The following is a 17,119-nucleotide window of genomic DNA, read 5'->3' on the forward strand; positions in this document are numbered from 1 at the left end:
TCTCTTTCTGATGACCCAAGCCTAATCTTTCTTCTCTACCTCATTCATTACATATTTTCTCTTTATAGTCTTGTATATTGTTTTAATCTCTCATTTTCCTGTGCATGCACGTTTATTTTATGTAATTGTCTTTTACTGACTCCCTAAGTGAACAATAGGCTCCTTGGTTGCGAGAACTCTAATGAGGGCTTTGTAACCTTGTTGGTATCTTGTCTGTAGTTGGCATATAATTAACAGACATTTCTCAAACACCATTAAAGTGGAAGCTGCTGTCGGTGATAAAAGTTGGGTGTAATCCAGAAATCTTGAAGAAGTTAACTAATTTTTAAAAAGATGTTAACTAAAGACATAAGATAATACAGAATAAGAGCCAAATAGAGGAATGGGCATTAAACACTCTGGGTAGTCAGAAGAGGAAGAGACGACTGTAGAGGGATTACTTGAGGAAGACTCCAGAGAGGAAATGGGATTTGAACTGGCTCTGAAGCAGAGGTGAGACTTAAGTGAAGAGGAGGAAATGGCATTCCCACTGGGGGCGGGGGCGGGGGAGGAGCATGTGTAAAAGTCCTGGGGTAGAAACATAAACTGTTCATTTGGAGGTCAGGGAAGAGACCAGTGTGGGAAAAGCTGGGGGAGGGAAGTCAGGGATATTGTGTAGAGGGCTCCGTTTACCCAGCTGGGGATATTGGGGTTATGGGGTTATCAGTTCTGATGGCAGATTTGTGATGCCATCTCGGTGCTCATGCAGTCTTCTATCCTACTTGGCCTCCAAACCCTTGGGGGTTTCCTTTCTTGGTCGCCTCTGTATCCCAGTCTCTGCTCTGAAGCAGCAGTTCTGTTTTTTTAAGGCTGACAGCCAGGAGTCCTAGTGATCTGGTGTGTTTCCATGAAACCCCGGTCTACCTCCAATCCTTCCTGCCCAGCCCAAAGAGTGTCTGCACCTTTCATTAAGAAAAAGGAAAGTACCTTTTTCAAATGAATATCATAAGACAGAGAACCCAAGTGCTTTTCTCTGGGAAGGGCAAAGCACTTCTGTCTACAGACCAGCATTGACTGTGGCCCTGTGTATCCATGCATTCACTCATTCACTCCAGAGTCTGTTTTCATCCTTCTCCTTGGATGCATCTGGCTGGAACACAAGAGGCATTTTCATCCTACAGAATTTTACTGCAGACCTTTGGTGTGCATCATATGAAGCTAGATGGTTTGGTTGGTTGTGTGTGTGTGTGTGTGTGTGTAGGAGTGGCCCCAGACTAGGAAGAAGTTGCAGGAACTTGTGAAGGGTTGGGACAGCAAGGTTCCTCATGTGGTAGATAACGAACAGCAAATTCAGAGGCAGGGCGCTCTGAGAGCCCAGGGGAGGGGGCATCGGGGCTGCTCAGAGGAGGCTTCCAGAAAACTTGGGGGTTGAGGGGCTGGATTTGGATTCAGGAGGGGATAATGCAGACATTGTCTTAGAGTTGCTGCTGAGCACTACATTGCAGGTGACTGTAAGAAGCCTACCTGGCTGAGACAGAAGTGTGTATGGAGGGGTGGGGAGAGGAATAAAGCTTTGGTGGAGGTTGTTTCCTTAGGCTTCCCGAGGCCTAAATCTATGCTGAAACAACAGCCAGAATTCATAGAATTAAAGGCATTTCTTACTTAGATGTAATTATATGTGTAGAATTGACTATTCCGATAATAATCCATCTTTAAAAATGCAGCGTGAGGGCGCCTGGGTGGCTCAGTTGGTTAAGCGACTGCCTTCAGCTCAGGTCATGATCCTGGAGTCCCTGGATCGAGTCCTGCATTGGGCTCCCTGCTCGGCGGGGAGTCTGCTTCTCCCTCTGACCCTCCTCCCTCTCATGTGCTTGCTCTCTCTCATTCTCTCTCTCTCAAATAAATAAATAAAATCTTTAAAAATAAAAAATAAAAATAAAAAAATAAAAAAAATAAAAATGCAGTGTGAGTTATGGCCAGTTAGGTTTCTGAATGCCACGTTAAATCAACCTCAAGCCTTGGTCCTGCTGGATCTCCCTGAGACCCTGTCTGCTAGGCCTGGCTGTGTGAGTGGCAGCAAATGGAAGAGAGAAATTCTGCTTCTCTGGTGCCCGGGGCTAAGTAGAGAGGTGTCTTCAGGAGGCCCCCAGTCACCACCAAGGGCAGAGTGGTACCCCCCTCAGCTGACTGGGGGCTGGGAAGGGGTGATCACCTGGGCTGGGCTGGGGTGGGTGAGTTCAGAGCTCCCCAGGGCATACCCCAGGGCAGCCTAACTAACCTCCCTAAGGGACTGGAGTCTGAATCTGGCAACCTATTGTATGCATTTGGACGTAGAAGCCAGGGAACCAGCCTCATTAGGGGACACTTTAGGGGATATTCTTTAGCCCCTGACTGGTTGGTTTAAGGGGCTGAGGGATGTTGATTTTAAAAATATACTGTCTCTGGGGATACTGCTTTGGGGACTTAGATAGCTTCCTCCAACCTCAGAGCTCACAGTAGAATAAAATAGTATAGATTGCTAATTTAAAATGAAAAAACACATTCCTATCTCCCCTCCCGCCCAAACTGGAGCCAGCCAGTGACCATGTGGTGGGTCATGCTGGTTCCCCTTCATGTTTCCCGGTGGGAAGCGGGCCCCCTCTCCGCTCCTGGGGCCTGGCTCCTGGCTCAGAGCTACTTGCCCTTTTGTAGGGATACCCTCAACCCTCCCCCTGCAGACCAGGCTTATTGGTTGTGGGAAGAGACATCCGTGTCAAGCTCTGTGACAAGTTTAAGGACAAAGGGAAAACTGTGTAGCCCTGGTTCTGGTTCTGGGTGGGGGCCCAGGGAGGGACAGAACCCGGCCAGCTCCCTCATCCATGTGCTCTCTCTATCCCATCACTTCCTGATTCATGGCCCTTTAGTTTCATAACTTTGACAATTCTGCCAAGGCTGCATACACACTTAACTTCTTCTAGTTTGTTCTCTTTGGTCACATGTCTTGGAGGTGAAGTGCTTCAGAAACTTCCCACTGCTGGCTTCCCCCCTGTGCTCTGCCCTGTGCACTCTGCAGGCCTGGGGCTGCCGTCCCCCCTGTCCCCGCTCTGACACAATGTCATTTCTCACCAGAGCTCAGACATCCTCAGCACCACAGGCTACGACTGCATCATTCAGCACCTGAACAACGGCCGCAAGAACTGCAAAGAGTTTGAAGACTTTTTGAAAGAGAGGTACACGCTGTTCTTCCTTGAAGACGGAGGGGGAGACAAAGCACTCCCACTCAAAGGAACCATTTACTGCTTTCTGTTTGTCTTCAGGGGTTCACAGGTCCTCTGCTCTAGGTTATGGGATGATACCCAAGAAGTAAATGATATTTCTGTCCTGAAGTTCTTAGAAATCATTGTGACAGATGAGATTTATGAATGAAACAGCAAACAAATTATCATAAAATCCAGTGAGGTGATACGCATAGCACTAAAAACCTCATGGGAGAGGGAGATTGTGAAAGACCGGTATAAAGAGGGGCAGACAGGACCTTTGAGGGGCCCTCGGAGGGTGGTGTGGATTTGATAGATGGAGGAGTAGCTAGGTGTCTGTGGGAGGACAGCAAGCTTGCAGGTGGAGATGAGCATGACTTACCTGATTCAGAGACCCGGGTGGGGTGGAGTGGGGTCGCCATGGCCACAGAGTGAGAAAGAGGGGGGTGGGTCACAGCATTCCAGAGGGCAGGGGGTGTTCAGGGCAGTCCATGCCAGTTTAGAGGATTTTTCCTTTCCTTTTCTTTTTTTAATAGATAGGATTTTTTTTTTTTTTAATTCCATACTTAATGGGGTAAGTTAGTTTTGTGGAAAATCTTATCCCACCAGAATACTCAATTTCCCAGTGACTCCGGATGAAGGAACACTTTAGAGGGATCTTTGGCCAAAGATCAGGGTTGTTGCTAGGACCCAAACTAATGAACAGATTCTATTTGTTTTTTTTGTTTGTTTGTTTGTTTTTAAAGATTTTATTTATTTATTTGAGAGAGAGAGAATGAGAGACAGAGAGCATGAGAGGGAGGAGGGTCAGAGGGAGAAGCAGACTCCCTGCCGAGCAGGGAGCCTGATGCGGGACTCGATCCCGGGACTCCAGGATCATGACCTGAGCCGAAGGCAGTCGCTTAACCAACTGAGCCACCCAGGCGCCCCTGAACAGATTCTATTTGTAACACAGTGAGTAAAAGGTTTATAACTTGGAGATCCAGACATCAACGTGTTTTTCCATCAAGTGTTTTTATTTTCTTCTCGAGAGAACATTGGGTAATATCACACTACTTTTTTTTTTTTTAAGATTTTATTTATTTATTTGACAGAGAGAGACACAGCGAGAGAGGGAACACAAGCAGGGGGAGTGGGAGAGGAAGAAGCAGGCTTCCCGCTGAGCAGGGAGCCCGATGTGGGGCTCGATCCCAGGACCCTGGGATCATGACCTGAGCGGAAGGCAGACGCTCAACGACTAAGCCACCCAGGCGCCCAACATCACATTTCTATGGTTGTCCACCCTGGATGATGAGGCCTCTCTCCCTAAACTCTTTGAAAGTCCCCAGGGAACTGGAGCCCTGACACACGGTGCATATCAGGAGGGGTGGGTGGAGAGAGGTGTGTCCACTCTCAGGCTCCAGGGAGCTGGTCACTGCACCTCCTCCTTTGAGGGACCAGCCTCCCTCTTCTACCCAAGCTGGTTGGCAGTGGTGACACCAAGTTACACCTTTCCTTTCTCCTAATGGGCACCGGAGGTGGGCTTCCTCCTTTCTTCAGCGGAGCTCTGACAAGGTAGCTGGCAAATAGGCGTTTCACAACTGCAAGATACACAGATTGCAGAACATCCCTCGCTTTTTGTGTTCCTTCTCCAGGTAGGGCTTTTATACATTTTCTCCTGGGGGTGAACTAGCCTTGCCATACATCTATGAGGAGCCATTGTCTACTGACTGAAGCTTCTGCTGCCCAGGCAGGACCATCCAAGAGACCCCTGACACAATGGGGATGGGGATGGAAATCAGTGGTGTCCACATTTTTTTAAAATGTAACCCTCAGTAAGAAATAAAATAAAAATTAAAAAATAAAGTTTTTTAAAGAAAAAGGAAATAAAAAAAATTTACACTGCCACCCAGCACACACATGCATAAAACAAAAGTTTAACAAACATCACTGCCCTATTATTTTATTCAATTTTATTTAGGGTTTTTTTTTTTTTTTTTTTTTTTAAAGAGACTGAGAGAGCACACAAGTTGGGGGAGCCAAGAGAAAGAGAAAGAATCTTTTTTTTTTTTTTAAGGTTTTATTTCTTTATTTGAGAAAGAGAGCACACACATGAGAGAGAGAGAAAGAGGGAGGAGGAGCGCATAAGCAGGGGAGTGGGAGAGGGAGAAGCAGGCTTTCTGCTGAGCAGGGAGCCCGACGTGGGGCTTGATCCCAGGACCCTGGATCATGACCTGAGCTGAAGGCAGACGCTTAACTCCTGAGCCACCCAGGCGCCCCTAAAAGCAGGGTTCTATAGAACATCCCAGTTTGAGGTCTTCCACTGGTTAACAATGAAATGAACCTTTTTTTTTTTTTTTTAAAGATTTTATTTATTTGACACAGAGAGAGAGAGAGCACAAGTAGGCAGAGCGGTCAGCAGAGGGAAAGGGAGAAGCAGGCTCCCCACCGAGCAGGGAGCCCGATGCAGGGCTCGATCCCAGGACCCTGGGATCATGACCTGAGCTGAAGGCAGCCACTTAACCAACTGAGCCACACAGGTGCCCCTGAAATGAACCTATTTTGTCCCTGGTACTCAAGCCCATGGACTCTCTCACCCCTAGAACCCCGGATGGGGCCAGCTTACAAACCAAGCTCCTGATATGAGCAGGAAACAAGGAATATAAAAATGAGGATCATCATCCTGCAGCGAGTAGCTAGAGGCAATTAAGTGAGATTATATTAATAGCTGCCAGTTATTGAAGGCTTGCCAGATACATATATAAGCTACCATATATTTTGCATACATTATCTTGTTCGTTCTCCTAATAACCCTGTGTGGTAAGTTTTATCATCCTTATTTTACAGTTGAAGAAACTGAGGCTCAGAGAGGTTACGTAACTTGCCTAAGGTCAGACAGCTAAGAAAGGATAGATCTGGTTTCAAACCTAGGAAAATCAGGTCCCGGAACCCACTGCAGTGTTCCTGCTGCAGTACCTGGGACACTGTAAGTGATGGGAGAATGGGGATATTTGGCACATTAGACAGACCATACTACACCAAGTAACGATCTGTTGTTCTTGTGAGACCTGCCAACAGCAGAGTTTATATTCTATCCCTCTCCTTGCTACAGTTTAGCTGCATCTTTGAATTGACTGTGAATGAGGAACTCTATAGAATGGTTAAAAGGATACTCCTCGAGAACATGAGAGGAGGGGTGGGCCTTAGGAGTGCGGCATTTGGTGGAAGTATCTCTTACTCAACTTAAGTATATGTATATAAATATAAATAAAAATCAATTTTTGGTATATAAATCCTTGGGTCATAGTTTTGAATAGTTAGTCTGTAATGCCCTAGCCTGTGCTGGTCAGGGGGCCATGTCTGGTTTTGCCCGTGATGTCCAGGCTGGCGACTTAGAGGTGAAGACCACTGGTCTTCTCGCAGTTCTTCCTGTTGAGTAGAGGGACTTCTGCATTTTAGAGAATGGTGTTGTATCTGAGCTTCTCCCGTCAGAGGTGCAGTTTTGCCCTCGAGGGGAGTGCCATGTGTTTTAACTAAGAATCAGCACCAAGAAGGACTCAGAGCTCTCTCTTCTGTTCCCCTTAGGGCATCAATTGAAGAGAAATATGGCAAAGACCTTCTCAACCTCTCCAGGAAGAAGCCATGTGGACAGTTGGAGATCAAGTAGGTGCCACGCTTCGTTCCGGGTTCCTGGTCGACCAGTACTGCCAGGAGCCCCCATTGCTTCGGCAGACAGAGCTGGCCAGTGGGGTGACGTGTATTGGGTGAAAACAGTTTATAATTGTTTTTCCCCCTTATTTCCAGTTATGAAAAATACAGAAAAATAGAAAGAAGGCTCCAATGAACTATGAAGCCACAACCCATTAGTAAAACTTTCTAGATTTTCTTTGAAGTCTTTTTCTATGTATACTTTTTCATCAGGAAGATTATACTATATGTAATTTTATACTAGACATTTAATAGAAGGGCTTAGGCACATGCACACATGCATGCACGCTGTTTGTGACAACTCTGAGAGATTGTCTTTGCACCATTTTATAGTTCTCACCAGTGATGTGAGGTTTCTGTACTTATTTATTCTTCCGTCACTCACTGAATACAGATATGGCTTTAGGAACACTCTCTCATCTACAGGGCTGGTGGCTTCATGGGCGGTCATACAGGCTCCTGTATTGATATTTATTGAGCTCTCTGATATTTAGCAGAATGAGTCTGATCTAAAATGATATATATATTTTAAAGATTTATTTATTTATTTGAGAGAGAGAGAGAGAGTGAGAGTGCAAGCATGGTGGGGGAGAGGCAGAGAGAGAAGGAGAGAGAGAATCTCAGGCAGACTCCCAGCTGAGTGTGGAGCCTGTTGTGGGGCTTGATCCCAGGACCCTAAGATCAGGATCTGAGCCCAAACCAGGAGTCAGACACTTAACTAACTGAGCCACCCAGGCGCCCTGATCCAAAATGATATTTATTATATTCTTAGACATCTGACCTATAACTTAGTAGATTCATAGAGAGCCTCTAGCATCGTTCTCTGTGTTCTGTGACAAAAGCCAGTCAGTGTTCCTTCTTAGAGTGTACCTCAGAGTGAAAGATGCAACGGGAAATGATTTGTGGCAACGGTGTCTCCAAGGTCGATATGAAAGGTCATTTGGGGGGGCGCCCGGGTGGCTCAGTCTGTTAGGCGTCTGCCTTCAGCTCAGGTCATGATCCCAGGGTCCTGGGATCGAGTCCTGAGTCGGGCTCCCTGCTCAGCAAGGGGCCTGCTTCTCCCTCTCCCTCTGCCTGCAGCTCTGCCTACTTGTGCTCTCTCTCTCTCTCTCTGTCAAATAAATAAATAAAATCTTAAAAAAAAAAAAAAAGAAAGGTCATTTGGGTGACTTCTGTTTCTGTCACCTCTAGGATGATCTTTAGGAAGGGGCCCTCTATAAGAGTGCAAGACTCGCTTCTCTGTGGACTAGTTAGAACTTTTCATCTCCTGGACCACATTGAGAGACTCAGGTCTCTAATGGGCCACATTAGGGTTTAAGGCCAAAGCGCTTATTTAAAAGGGTGGTAGAATATTTTCTCTTCCCACAGTGAAGAACACTAGGGAGAAGAGGAGATGGACATTGCTAGGCCACTACCCCCAACGTTCCGATTCTCTCTCCGGATTGTCATCATGTCCTGAACAAGGGAAATAGCAATTAAGTGATGATGGGAGACAAGAAACCTAATGACAAACAAAAGAGGGATTTGGACTGCCTTTTTAGTGGCCCTTCAGCCAGTGGCTTAGGGTGGGGAAAAATTTTAGACCCTGAACAATTTGTGGGTAAGGCTGGATTTCAAGTCCACAACTCGCCATGGAGAAGGACTTCCGGTTGTACCTGCTGCCATAACCCTCTGCCTTTCTTACTAATTCCAGTAGTAAGTCTGTGCTTCAGTGATGCTCATTTGTCCCTCTGGACCACTGGCATACTTGTTTGATAGGGACACTTTCTAGTACATTGTGTTCCTTGAAAAATTGTATCATAAGATGGGTAAGGTGAATGGAGAATGTGCAGTTACGTTTTTCTGCTTGATATCTTTGTAATAATTGGAAATGTTTGTGTGAGAAAAGGCATGGAGAAATAAGAATCCTTTCTTTTGGGATAAATGAACAGAGCAGGAAAAGTGAGAGCTAGAAGTGGCCAGCTGGAAAAGACGAGGGTTTTTACTTTGCAAAATAGCAAAACTTGCCACACACATATATACATATAGGAAATGATCCATGATCTTATGCTGTTGTGGCTGGGGGACCATGAATTCACAGAGTTCCATTCCTACCTGAGTGGCTGGAATGAGCCCAGTGAGATCTGCTTCTGTGAAGGCAGCCTGAGCAAGAACATTCCCAGGGCCAAGTGACCCCAGAAGGAGGTTTACTTAAAGAAGTATAGGATGGGGAGAACTCAAACCATAGGCAAGGGGGTCTCCAAGGAAGGAGGAGCCATGGGCCGTAAGAGGATGGGGGAGATGAAGAGAAGGTGTGAAAAATGAATCAGGGTCTTTCTCCACTGAAACCGTGAGGTAATAAATGTGTGTTGTTTTAGGCTGCTAATTTTGTGGTAATTTGTTATTCAGCAATAGAACACTAATACAATGTGTTAATGTCTGTCTCCCCCATTGGAGTGTGAGGTCTGGGACTGTGTCTGTCTTGTACCATTGAATCATTAACATCTGCCACAACACCTGGCTCATAGTTTATGTTCCATAAGCACAAATGATTGATGAGTGAATGAAACAGGGGGCGATCAGGAGCCAGAGTTTGAACCCTTCCTTTATTGGCTTGTATCCATATTTCTCATTATCATATCTTACCGAAGGACCGGTATTCTTATGAGAAAGGGACCATAACTCCTGTAATACCATTGGGGGAAATGAAGCATAAGGAATTTTGGCATCTTGCTCTACCCGGGTGGACAGTGGAGAATGTATAATGCTTGTGCCTGAGATTGAGAGAGTAAGAAAGAGGAAAGTGAATGGCAAAAGTCTTGATCCTTTGTGGTCTTCCCAAGCTCACGGGCAAAGTTGAGCTGACAGGCCATGAGATGCGGGCAGAGAGAAGCATGCCGTGGCATTATAAGATTGCACAGCCAATTTCCAGAACTGAAACTATACATGTGCTTGTTTTTTAGCACCCTGAAGCGGGCCCTGGAAGTCTTCAAGCAGCGTAAGTGATTCTCTAAACTGTGTTTGCTGGCCCCGGCGGGTGCTGGGTCTGTCTGTCACCAGCAGTGGGTTTTAATGTGAACAGCAATCTCATATTCAGTGAGAAAAAAATTAGAGCAGCTCCAAGGTGAAAAGGAACTCTGCAGAGTTGAAATGAGGAGGAGAACCCATCCTGCACACCCTCTCATCATGGTGTGCATTTGACTCACTTAGAGCTGCAGTTCTCACACTTGAAATCCAGGGCAAGACCCTGGCACTCTGGTCTTCAAAGGGTCCTGTCCAGTTCGTTCGTTCTTTCTTTCTTTCTTTCTTTCTTTCTTTCTTTCTTTCTTTCTTTCTTTCTTTCTTTCTTTCTTTCTTTCTTTCTTTCTTTCTTTCTTTTCTTTCTTTCTTTCTTTCCTTTCTTTCTTTCTTTCCTTTTCTTTTCTTTTCTTTTCTTTTTTTTTCCTTTCCTTTCCTTTCCTAGTAATCTCTACACCCAACATGGGGTTTGAACTCACGACCCTGAGATCAAGAGTCACATGCTCTACCAGCTCACCAGCCAGGCACCCCCCACTTCAGTTCTAATAGTCCCCAGGCCTGTTACCCAGAAAGTGCCTTTAAGGCTTTCTGTTCTTCACAGTATGGGGTGCTTCCAAGCTAAGGATTTTAACATGGCATCATAGATATGATATGTGCTTAAAGTGTTTCTATAGCTAGTTGACTGGTTCTAGATGTTTGTTAATGTTAGCTAAATAGGTATTCATCTTAACTTTTCCATAGAAGGTGTCTTCTTCCCTCTTTAACCACCAATGACTACATTTCTCAAGGTGGAAATATTTCTTATGTTTCATGTTTCTTAGACACCCTGCTAGGCTAAGCATGTGGCCCAAGGGAGCTTCAGCCTAGGCCAGGTCTCCTAAACCTGTATACGTGTTCATACTTGACTTATTTTCTTTTTTCCCCCAAAATAATTTTATTTCTCTCATATTAAAAAAATATAAACATATATATTTTTTTCTTAAAAATTCAAACAACTGGGCGCCTGGGTGGCTCAGTTGGTTAAGCGACTGCCTTCGGCTCAGGTCATGATCCTGGAGTCCCGGGATCGAGTCCCGCATCGGGCTCCCTGCTCGGCGGGGAGTCTGCTTCGTCCTCTGACCCTATCCCCTCTCATGTGTTCTCTCTCTCTCATTCTCTCTCTTTCAAATAAATAAAATCTTTAAAAAAAAAAAATTCAAACAACTAACTAGTTAGACAACTAGCAAGAAGATGGTAAACATTTGAATTTTCACTTCCTAGTGATAAGCAGTTATTGGTGAATATGACTCCAGATGTTTTTATGCAATTAAACTTATATGCAAATGTATCTATTCATATAAGTGAATAGGATGATACTGTGGGAGGGGTTCAGACTCTATGGGGTGGGAGCAGAGCCTATGTTTTAAAATCAATTTTGAAATGAAATTATCAATGTTTTAATCATGCTAGCAGTTTGGTATATATCTCTCTAGACCTTTTTCTATGCATTTATAATTCTCTTTCTCTTTCTTAAATTGCAGACACACACACACAGAGACATGAGTTTTTGCATAAATGAGATCATACTATACCTAGCTCTCTACAATCTGTTTCTCAACAATATTATCTAAGCATCTTCCCATTTCAGTTCATATAGATCTGCCTCATTTTTTCACATTTGAAAATCTTGAGGGGCACCTGGCTAGCTCAGTGGAGCATGTGACTTGATCTTGCAGGGTTGTGAGCTGAAGCCCCACATTAGGTATAGAGATTACTTAAAACTGAAATCATTATAAAAAAAGGAAAGAAAGTTTTGATCCTACAAAATGCCAAACTTCTTCCAGAAAGGTTGTACTGATTTTTCCTTCCACCCAAAGTGCTGTTTTTCCCCATGCTTACCGATACGAAGAATTTTCACATTTTAAAAAATTTCCCCAACTGAAAAGCAAAAAATTATAGATTACTGGGATTTCAAGTTTTACACTTTTTCCATTAGCTTTAAGGCTGAATACATTTCCAAATATTTATTGGCCATTTAGCCAATCTTTAAAAGATGTCATGTTCTTTAACCAATTTTTATACTGGAATATTTATTTTTTTTAAAGATTTTATTTATTTATTTATTTATTATTAATTTTTTTTTAAAGATTTTATTTATTTATTTGAGAGAGAGAGAATGAGAGACAGAGAGCATGAGAGGGAGGAGGGTCAGAGGGAGAAGCAGACTCCCTGCCGAGCAGGGAGCCCGATGCGGGACTCGATCCCGGGACTCCAGGATCATGACCTGAGCCGAAGGCAGTCGCCCAACCAACTGAGCCACCCAGGCGCCCCGATTTTATTTATTTTTATTTTGAGAGAGAGAGCACAAGAAGGGGGGGAGCGGGAGAGGGAGAAGCAGACTCCCTGCTGAGCAGGGAGCCCGATGTGGGTGTCGATCCCGGGACTCCAGGATCATGACCTGAGCTGAAGGCAGTCGCTTAACCAACTGAGCCACCCAGGCGCCCCGGAATATTTATATTTTTATTTTGATTTGTGAAATCTCTTTTAATATAGCTGTTTCCTCTTTGTTATATAAATTGCTAATATTTTTCCAATTTGTCATGTATCTTTGAACCTTGTTCAAGGTTGTTTTGACACACACAAGTTTAAAATTTTTTCTTAGGTCAGATCTGTCAGTCTTTCTAGCTTTAATGTCATGCTTCAATTTGTTTTCTTAGAACAAGTAAAATAGGAATTTTTTTGGTTGTTATAAAGATAAGCCATGCTCCTTGCAAAGATCTTAGAAAATAAGGGGAAGAAATCACCAGTCATCTTTCTATCTAGAAATAACTATTGATAGCCAAAATTTTCACGTATGACCTTTCTTACAAATGCTCAGGTTCATGTTAGAGATGGAAAGACTGTTAGAGTCATCTAATGAGAAATAAGTATTGAATTTGAAATTGTAGTGGGTTTCATGATGTCTTCTAGCACATAAGCTCCATGAGCTGGGGCCTTGGCTGTTTTTCAATTCAGCTCTGGGTACTCACTAGGTGAGTGACAGCCAATGGTAAGAGGCTAAGCTAAAGGTTTGCTAGCTTTGGTCTTGGTGGCCAGGGCAATGCTGGGCACATGCAAGGACTCAATAAATGTTGGTAACCGAGTGAAGAGGATAATTTTACCATTAGCTCCAGGATTTTGTGAATATGTTATGTGTGGTTTTGTATATTTGAATTCAGACATATGTAGATCCTGCTTATTGGTTTTTGTTTTGTCTTGTTTTTTTAAATTCTTCTTGCAGAGGTAGACAGTGTGGCCCAATGTCACATTCAGCTTGCCCAGACTCTAAGAGAAGAGGCCAGGAAGATGGAAGAATTCAGGGAAAAGCAAAAGCTACAACGGAAAAAGGTAGGATTTGTGTATGTGTGAAGACATTGGTTTTCCTATGGCACAAAACTCCAGGCTTGTTTGGTCATCAAACTCCTTGGCTCATTCCTGCCTTCATGCAGCTATGCTCTTCTTTTAACCAACCTATGAGATTATTTATTGGGAAACCACATGGAGACCCCATCTAGATGGTTATGTCTCTGTGCCCATTTGCACCCAGTCAGTTCTCTTTGAATTCTTGCAGGATTTAGGGTCTGGCCTGCCTTACTCTTCTTTTCATATCTGCTGCCACTGTTCAGACTGTGACTGACAAGGGGGAGCCCTCTGTCTTCAGTAGAGTCTGAAGGCATTTAACCTAGAGGGCTCCCAGATCACACTCCTCCTCCTGGACAAAGCAGTAGGGGAACGGTAAGATGTGGAAAAGACTCACATTCTCCCAGAGACCATGAAGTTCAAACACCTTATTTTACAAATAGAGAAACTGAGGCCCTGGGAAATCCAAGTCCTTTTTGTCTTCAAAGCAGGTGTACGTAAGCTCTTTTCCATTGATGGGATTTACTCTTGTCTGACTACATGGAAGGAGATGGGAGTAAGCAAGAGTTAATAAAACTGCCAAACATGTGAGAAGTTATAAGGATCAAGAAAAGAAATCCAGATTTATGGTAGTAAGCTGTTCCTTAGACTAGACCAGCCACTATTCTGACTCTCTTCTATTTTGTTCCTAAATGACTTATATATCCAGGTTGGCCTGGCAGCCAAGTAGGGCCTTTCTTTTTTATATCTGGTCTATAAAGTTGGAACCTCAGCTTCTTATGGGGGGCGGGGGACAAGCTCTTTCCTATTTGGCATCCAAAGATTTCCAGCCAGATCTCCCCAGACAGCTCTGCATGGACTTTTTGGAAATCCATCCTTATCCTGGCTCCTGACCATCTGGAGGTCATTGTCAATAGTGTGTGTATCCAGTAAAATGTCCAGCTGTTAAGGCTGATTCTATCTGTATATCAATCTCAACAACTTTGCCTATGGTTCTAAGTCAGAGTCTAATTCCAGCTTCTTTGGTGACCACTTGGCATTTGGAGTGGGTGCAGCATCTTAAAAGCCTGACTGCCTTCATCTGTTGTCATTTCCCAAGCTGCTCTTAGAGCTGTGCCTCTTGTGGGGAAGAAAGGGCGGACACTAACATGTAAGGAATGCCATATCGAGTGGTTTCATACACACTCCCGCTTCAGGTATCAGGTTTGGGAGGTGCATCTGGCCTCAAATACTTTTCAGAACAGAAATAATATGCATAAAAAAAAAATAAAAATAAAATAAAAAGAAATAATATGCATCTTACACTCACCCATTGGATAGTCACACTGTTTTTTTTTTTTTTTTAAAGATTTTATTTATTTATTTGACAGAGACAGAGATAGCGAGAGCAGGAACACAAGCAGAGGGAGTGGGAGAGGGAGAAGCAGGCTTCTCGCAGAGCGGGGAGCCCGATGCGGGGCTCGATCCCAGGACCCTGGGATCATGACCTGAGCCGAAGGCAGACGCTTAACGACTGAGCCACTCAGTCGCCCCAGTCACACTGTTTTTTGCTGACATTGCCAGCCCTGCCCACCTACCTAGAGGAATAACCATTTTTCAGAGGCAAAATGCCTTAGATGATCAGAGTCGATGCATATATGATTTCCAGGAAGAGGAGCAGAGGGTCATTTCATCATGTTTCCAAGTGCCTTCGGTAGCTTTGGTCATTTCAGGGAGAGTTCTGTTAATTTTGCAAGGCTTCTGAAACTTCCCCTCCTAACCAAGTTACAAAGACCAGATTCTCATAGCTCGAAGAATGTGTTCTGAATTCTGTTAAGTAATAGAGGAGCCAGGGTTCGATCCACTGCTGTCATCCCAGTTCCCTATATCCTGTGTGCTCTCTGCAGCAGGAGAGTGCCTTCTGAGCTTTCTTGGAGAAGTCCAAAGTTTATTAATAAATTTGCAGTTACTTGTGTCGCGGTGAACTCTGGGTTGTGCCACTTCTGTTTTTAAATACATTTTTTTAAAATCAAACTTTGGGAGAACATGTGTCAGTGTTAACTTCGCATTTTCACTGGCCCAACCCTGCATGCGTTGGTCTTCCACTTTTTGGAAATTAAGCCATTTCCATTTATCAAGGAAAGCCATCAATTGGTTTCTTCTAGTAACTTGGGGAAGGGGAGGTGCGGGTAGAATGGCTGATCAGAAGTTAATGGTGTACTCGCTTAGACAACTAGATTTCTGCGGGTGGTGAAAAATACAGACATGGTCATCCTTCCCTCAACGAGTGTAGAGCATGGCCAGAGACTGAGGTGACATAGTCATCATGATAAAGCATGATGAGCCTTAACTAGTAGGGAAGGTGAAGATGCCACCTGAACAAGCAGTGGGGACACCTGATGTCACCAGTGAGGCTGGGGAGGCTTCCTGGGGGAAGACCTTGAAGCTTGTCCTTGAAGGGACAGCACATGGTCAGGGGCTTTCCTCTGGTGCCCACATTCTGTTCTATGCTCTCAGCTTAGATTGGGATGATCATGGCAGAATGTTGGTCTGCCTGTGTAGGGAGCAATCTCTGAAGAAAGGAACCTCCTGGGGTTATACAGAGTGACCAGCTTTCTGAATACAGTCTGAATGTGGACAGACGGACACACAGACCACTGAGCAGCTATTTCAGTAATTTACCACAGGGTCATTTGGGTCATTTATATATATCTTCTTTCTTACCCCTGCCCTCCTGCTTTTCCCCACCTTAGAGCAGAGGTGATAGTTTTTGCACTACTTTGTGTTATCAATAATACAACAATTCGATTTCCATTGGGTTTGGCCTTAGAAGACTTGCCATGACTAGGTCACTCTGCAAGTGAATACAGACATGAGGAAGCTTTAATCAAAGAGCTGGACTTGGTGTCACTGAATGGCCTTGAGCAATATCACCTCTTGGGCCCCGGGGATCACACCTGTCAGGTGAGAGCCAGACTGCCTCTCTAGGGTTCTGTCCGAATACAAATGCCAGGCATCCTCGAAGGCAGAGAGGAAGAGGAAGGGAAAAAGTCTGGCTAATTAATAGGACTTTGTAGCCACCTGAGAGGTGCTTGAAGCAGGTGTTATGTGCAAGTTGGACATAAGGAGGCCTGGCTGGGGCCATAAACTATAAAATAGTAGCAGCTCCCAAACTGGAAGAATGGCAATGTGTATATTTGAACTGGAAAGGACCACGGAATAGACCAACATTGCTAACTGATCTGTTCCAGGGAGCTTGGGAAAATTAGAAACCATTAACAAATAAACTCAGCTCCTCCTCCTGGCAGAGGTATATAGGCACTCATGTGAATGACACAGCTTCCTGTCTGTGATGCAAGGACCTTCCCATGAGTCTTTGCATGTGGGGCTCATGTCTGTACTCTGTGCCTTCAGCATCTTCACTATTAGCAGATGCATGGCCACCTCTTGGTCCCTTGATTTCTGCTAGGCTAGAAGATGACTGCTCTGTTCTCTGAAGGCCCCTTGCCACCCCTCCCACCCCCGGGGAATTTCATGTATTACACAAAATGTATATTTGAAGTGAGACCATGCCAAACATTCCATCCAGATATCTTGAAAATCCATCCAACCATGTTTGTGTTGGTAACAGACAAAAATTTATTTTTCCAGAAGAAAGAGAAACCACATTTGAATATCATCTTCAATATTATTATTTTGCATTGTATCATTTTACACCAGAGTAATGCCATAGCTCATTTTGAATGATTGCATCTCATGGTATAAAAGACCAAAATGATTGGTCTTTTATACACCTGTTTGGTTTATAGAGCTATCATAAGGGACAATGGTAGGTTAGGGTACTGATTAGGAATAAGGGCACA

At 44.3% G+C, this 17,119-nt stretch overlaps 1 protein-coding gene across 1 annotated transcript in view; it reads left to right on the forward strand.

Annotated features, from left to right (window-relative positions):
• The window catches only part of PSTPIP2 (proline-serine-threonine phosphatase interacting protein 2), a 69,867-nt gene that overhangs the window by 31,411 nt on the left and 21,337 nt on the right, over positions 1–17,119 (forward strand). Inside the window, exons 2-5 of the mRNA XM_045886787.3 lie at positions 3,088–3,188; positions 6,780–6,857; positions 9,845–9,879; positions 13,159–13,265. Coding sequence (XP_045742743.1) covers positions 3,088–3,188; positions 6,780–6,857; positions 9,845–9,879; positions 13,159–13,265 — 321 coding nt within the window. The remainder of the gene's footprint in view (positions 1–3,087; positions 3,189–6,779; positions 6,858–9,844; positions 9,880–13,158; positions 13,266–17,119) is intronic.

Source organism: Mirounga angustirostris, unplaced genomic scaffold (genome assembly GCF_029215605.1).
Source record: "Mirounga angustirostris isolate CCGP_5_RB_7025 unplaced genomic scaffold, mMirAng1.0.hap1 SCAF_14, whole genome shotgun sequence".
Taxonomy (NCBI): Eukaryota; Metazoa; Chordata; class Mammalia; order Carnivora; family Phocidae; genus Mirounga; species Mirounga angustirostris.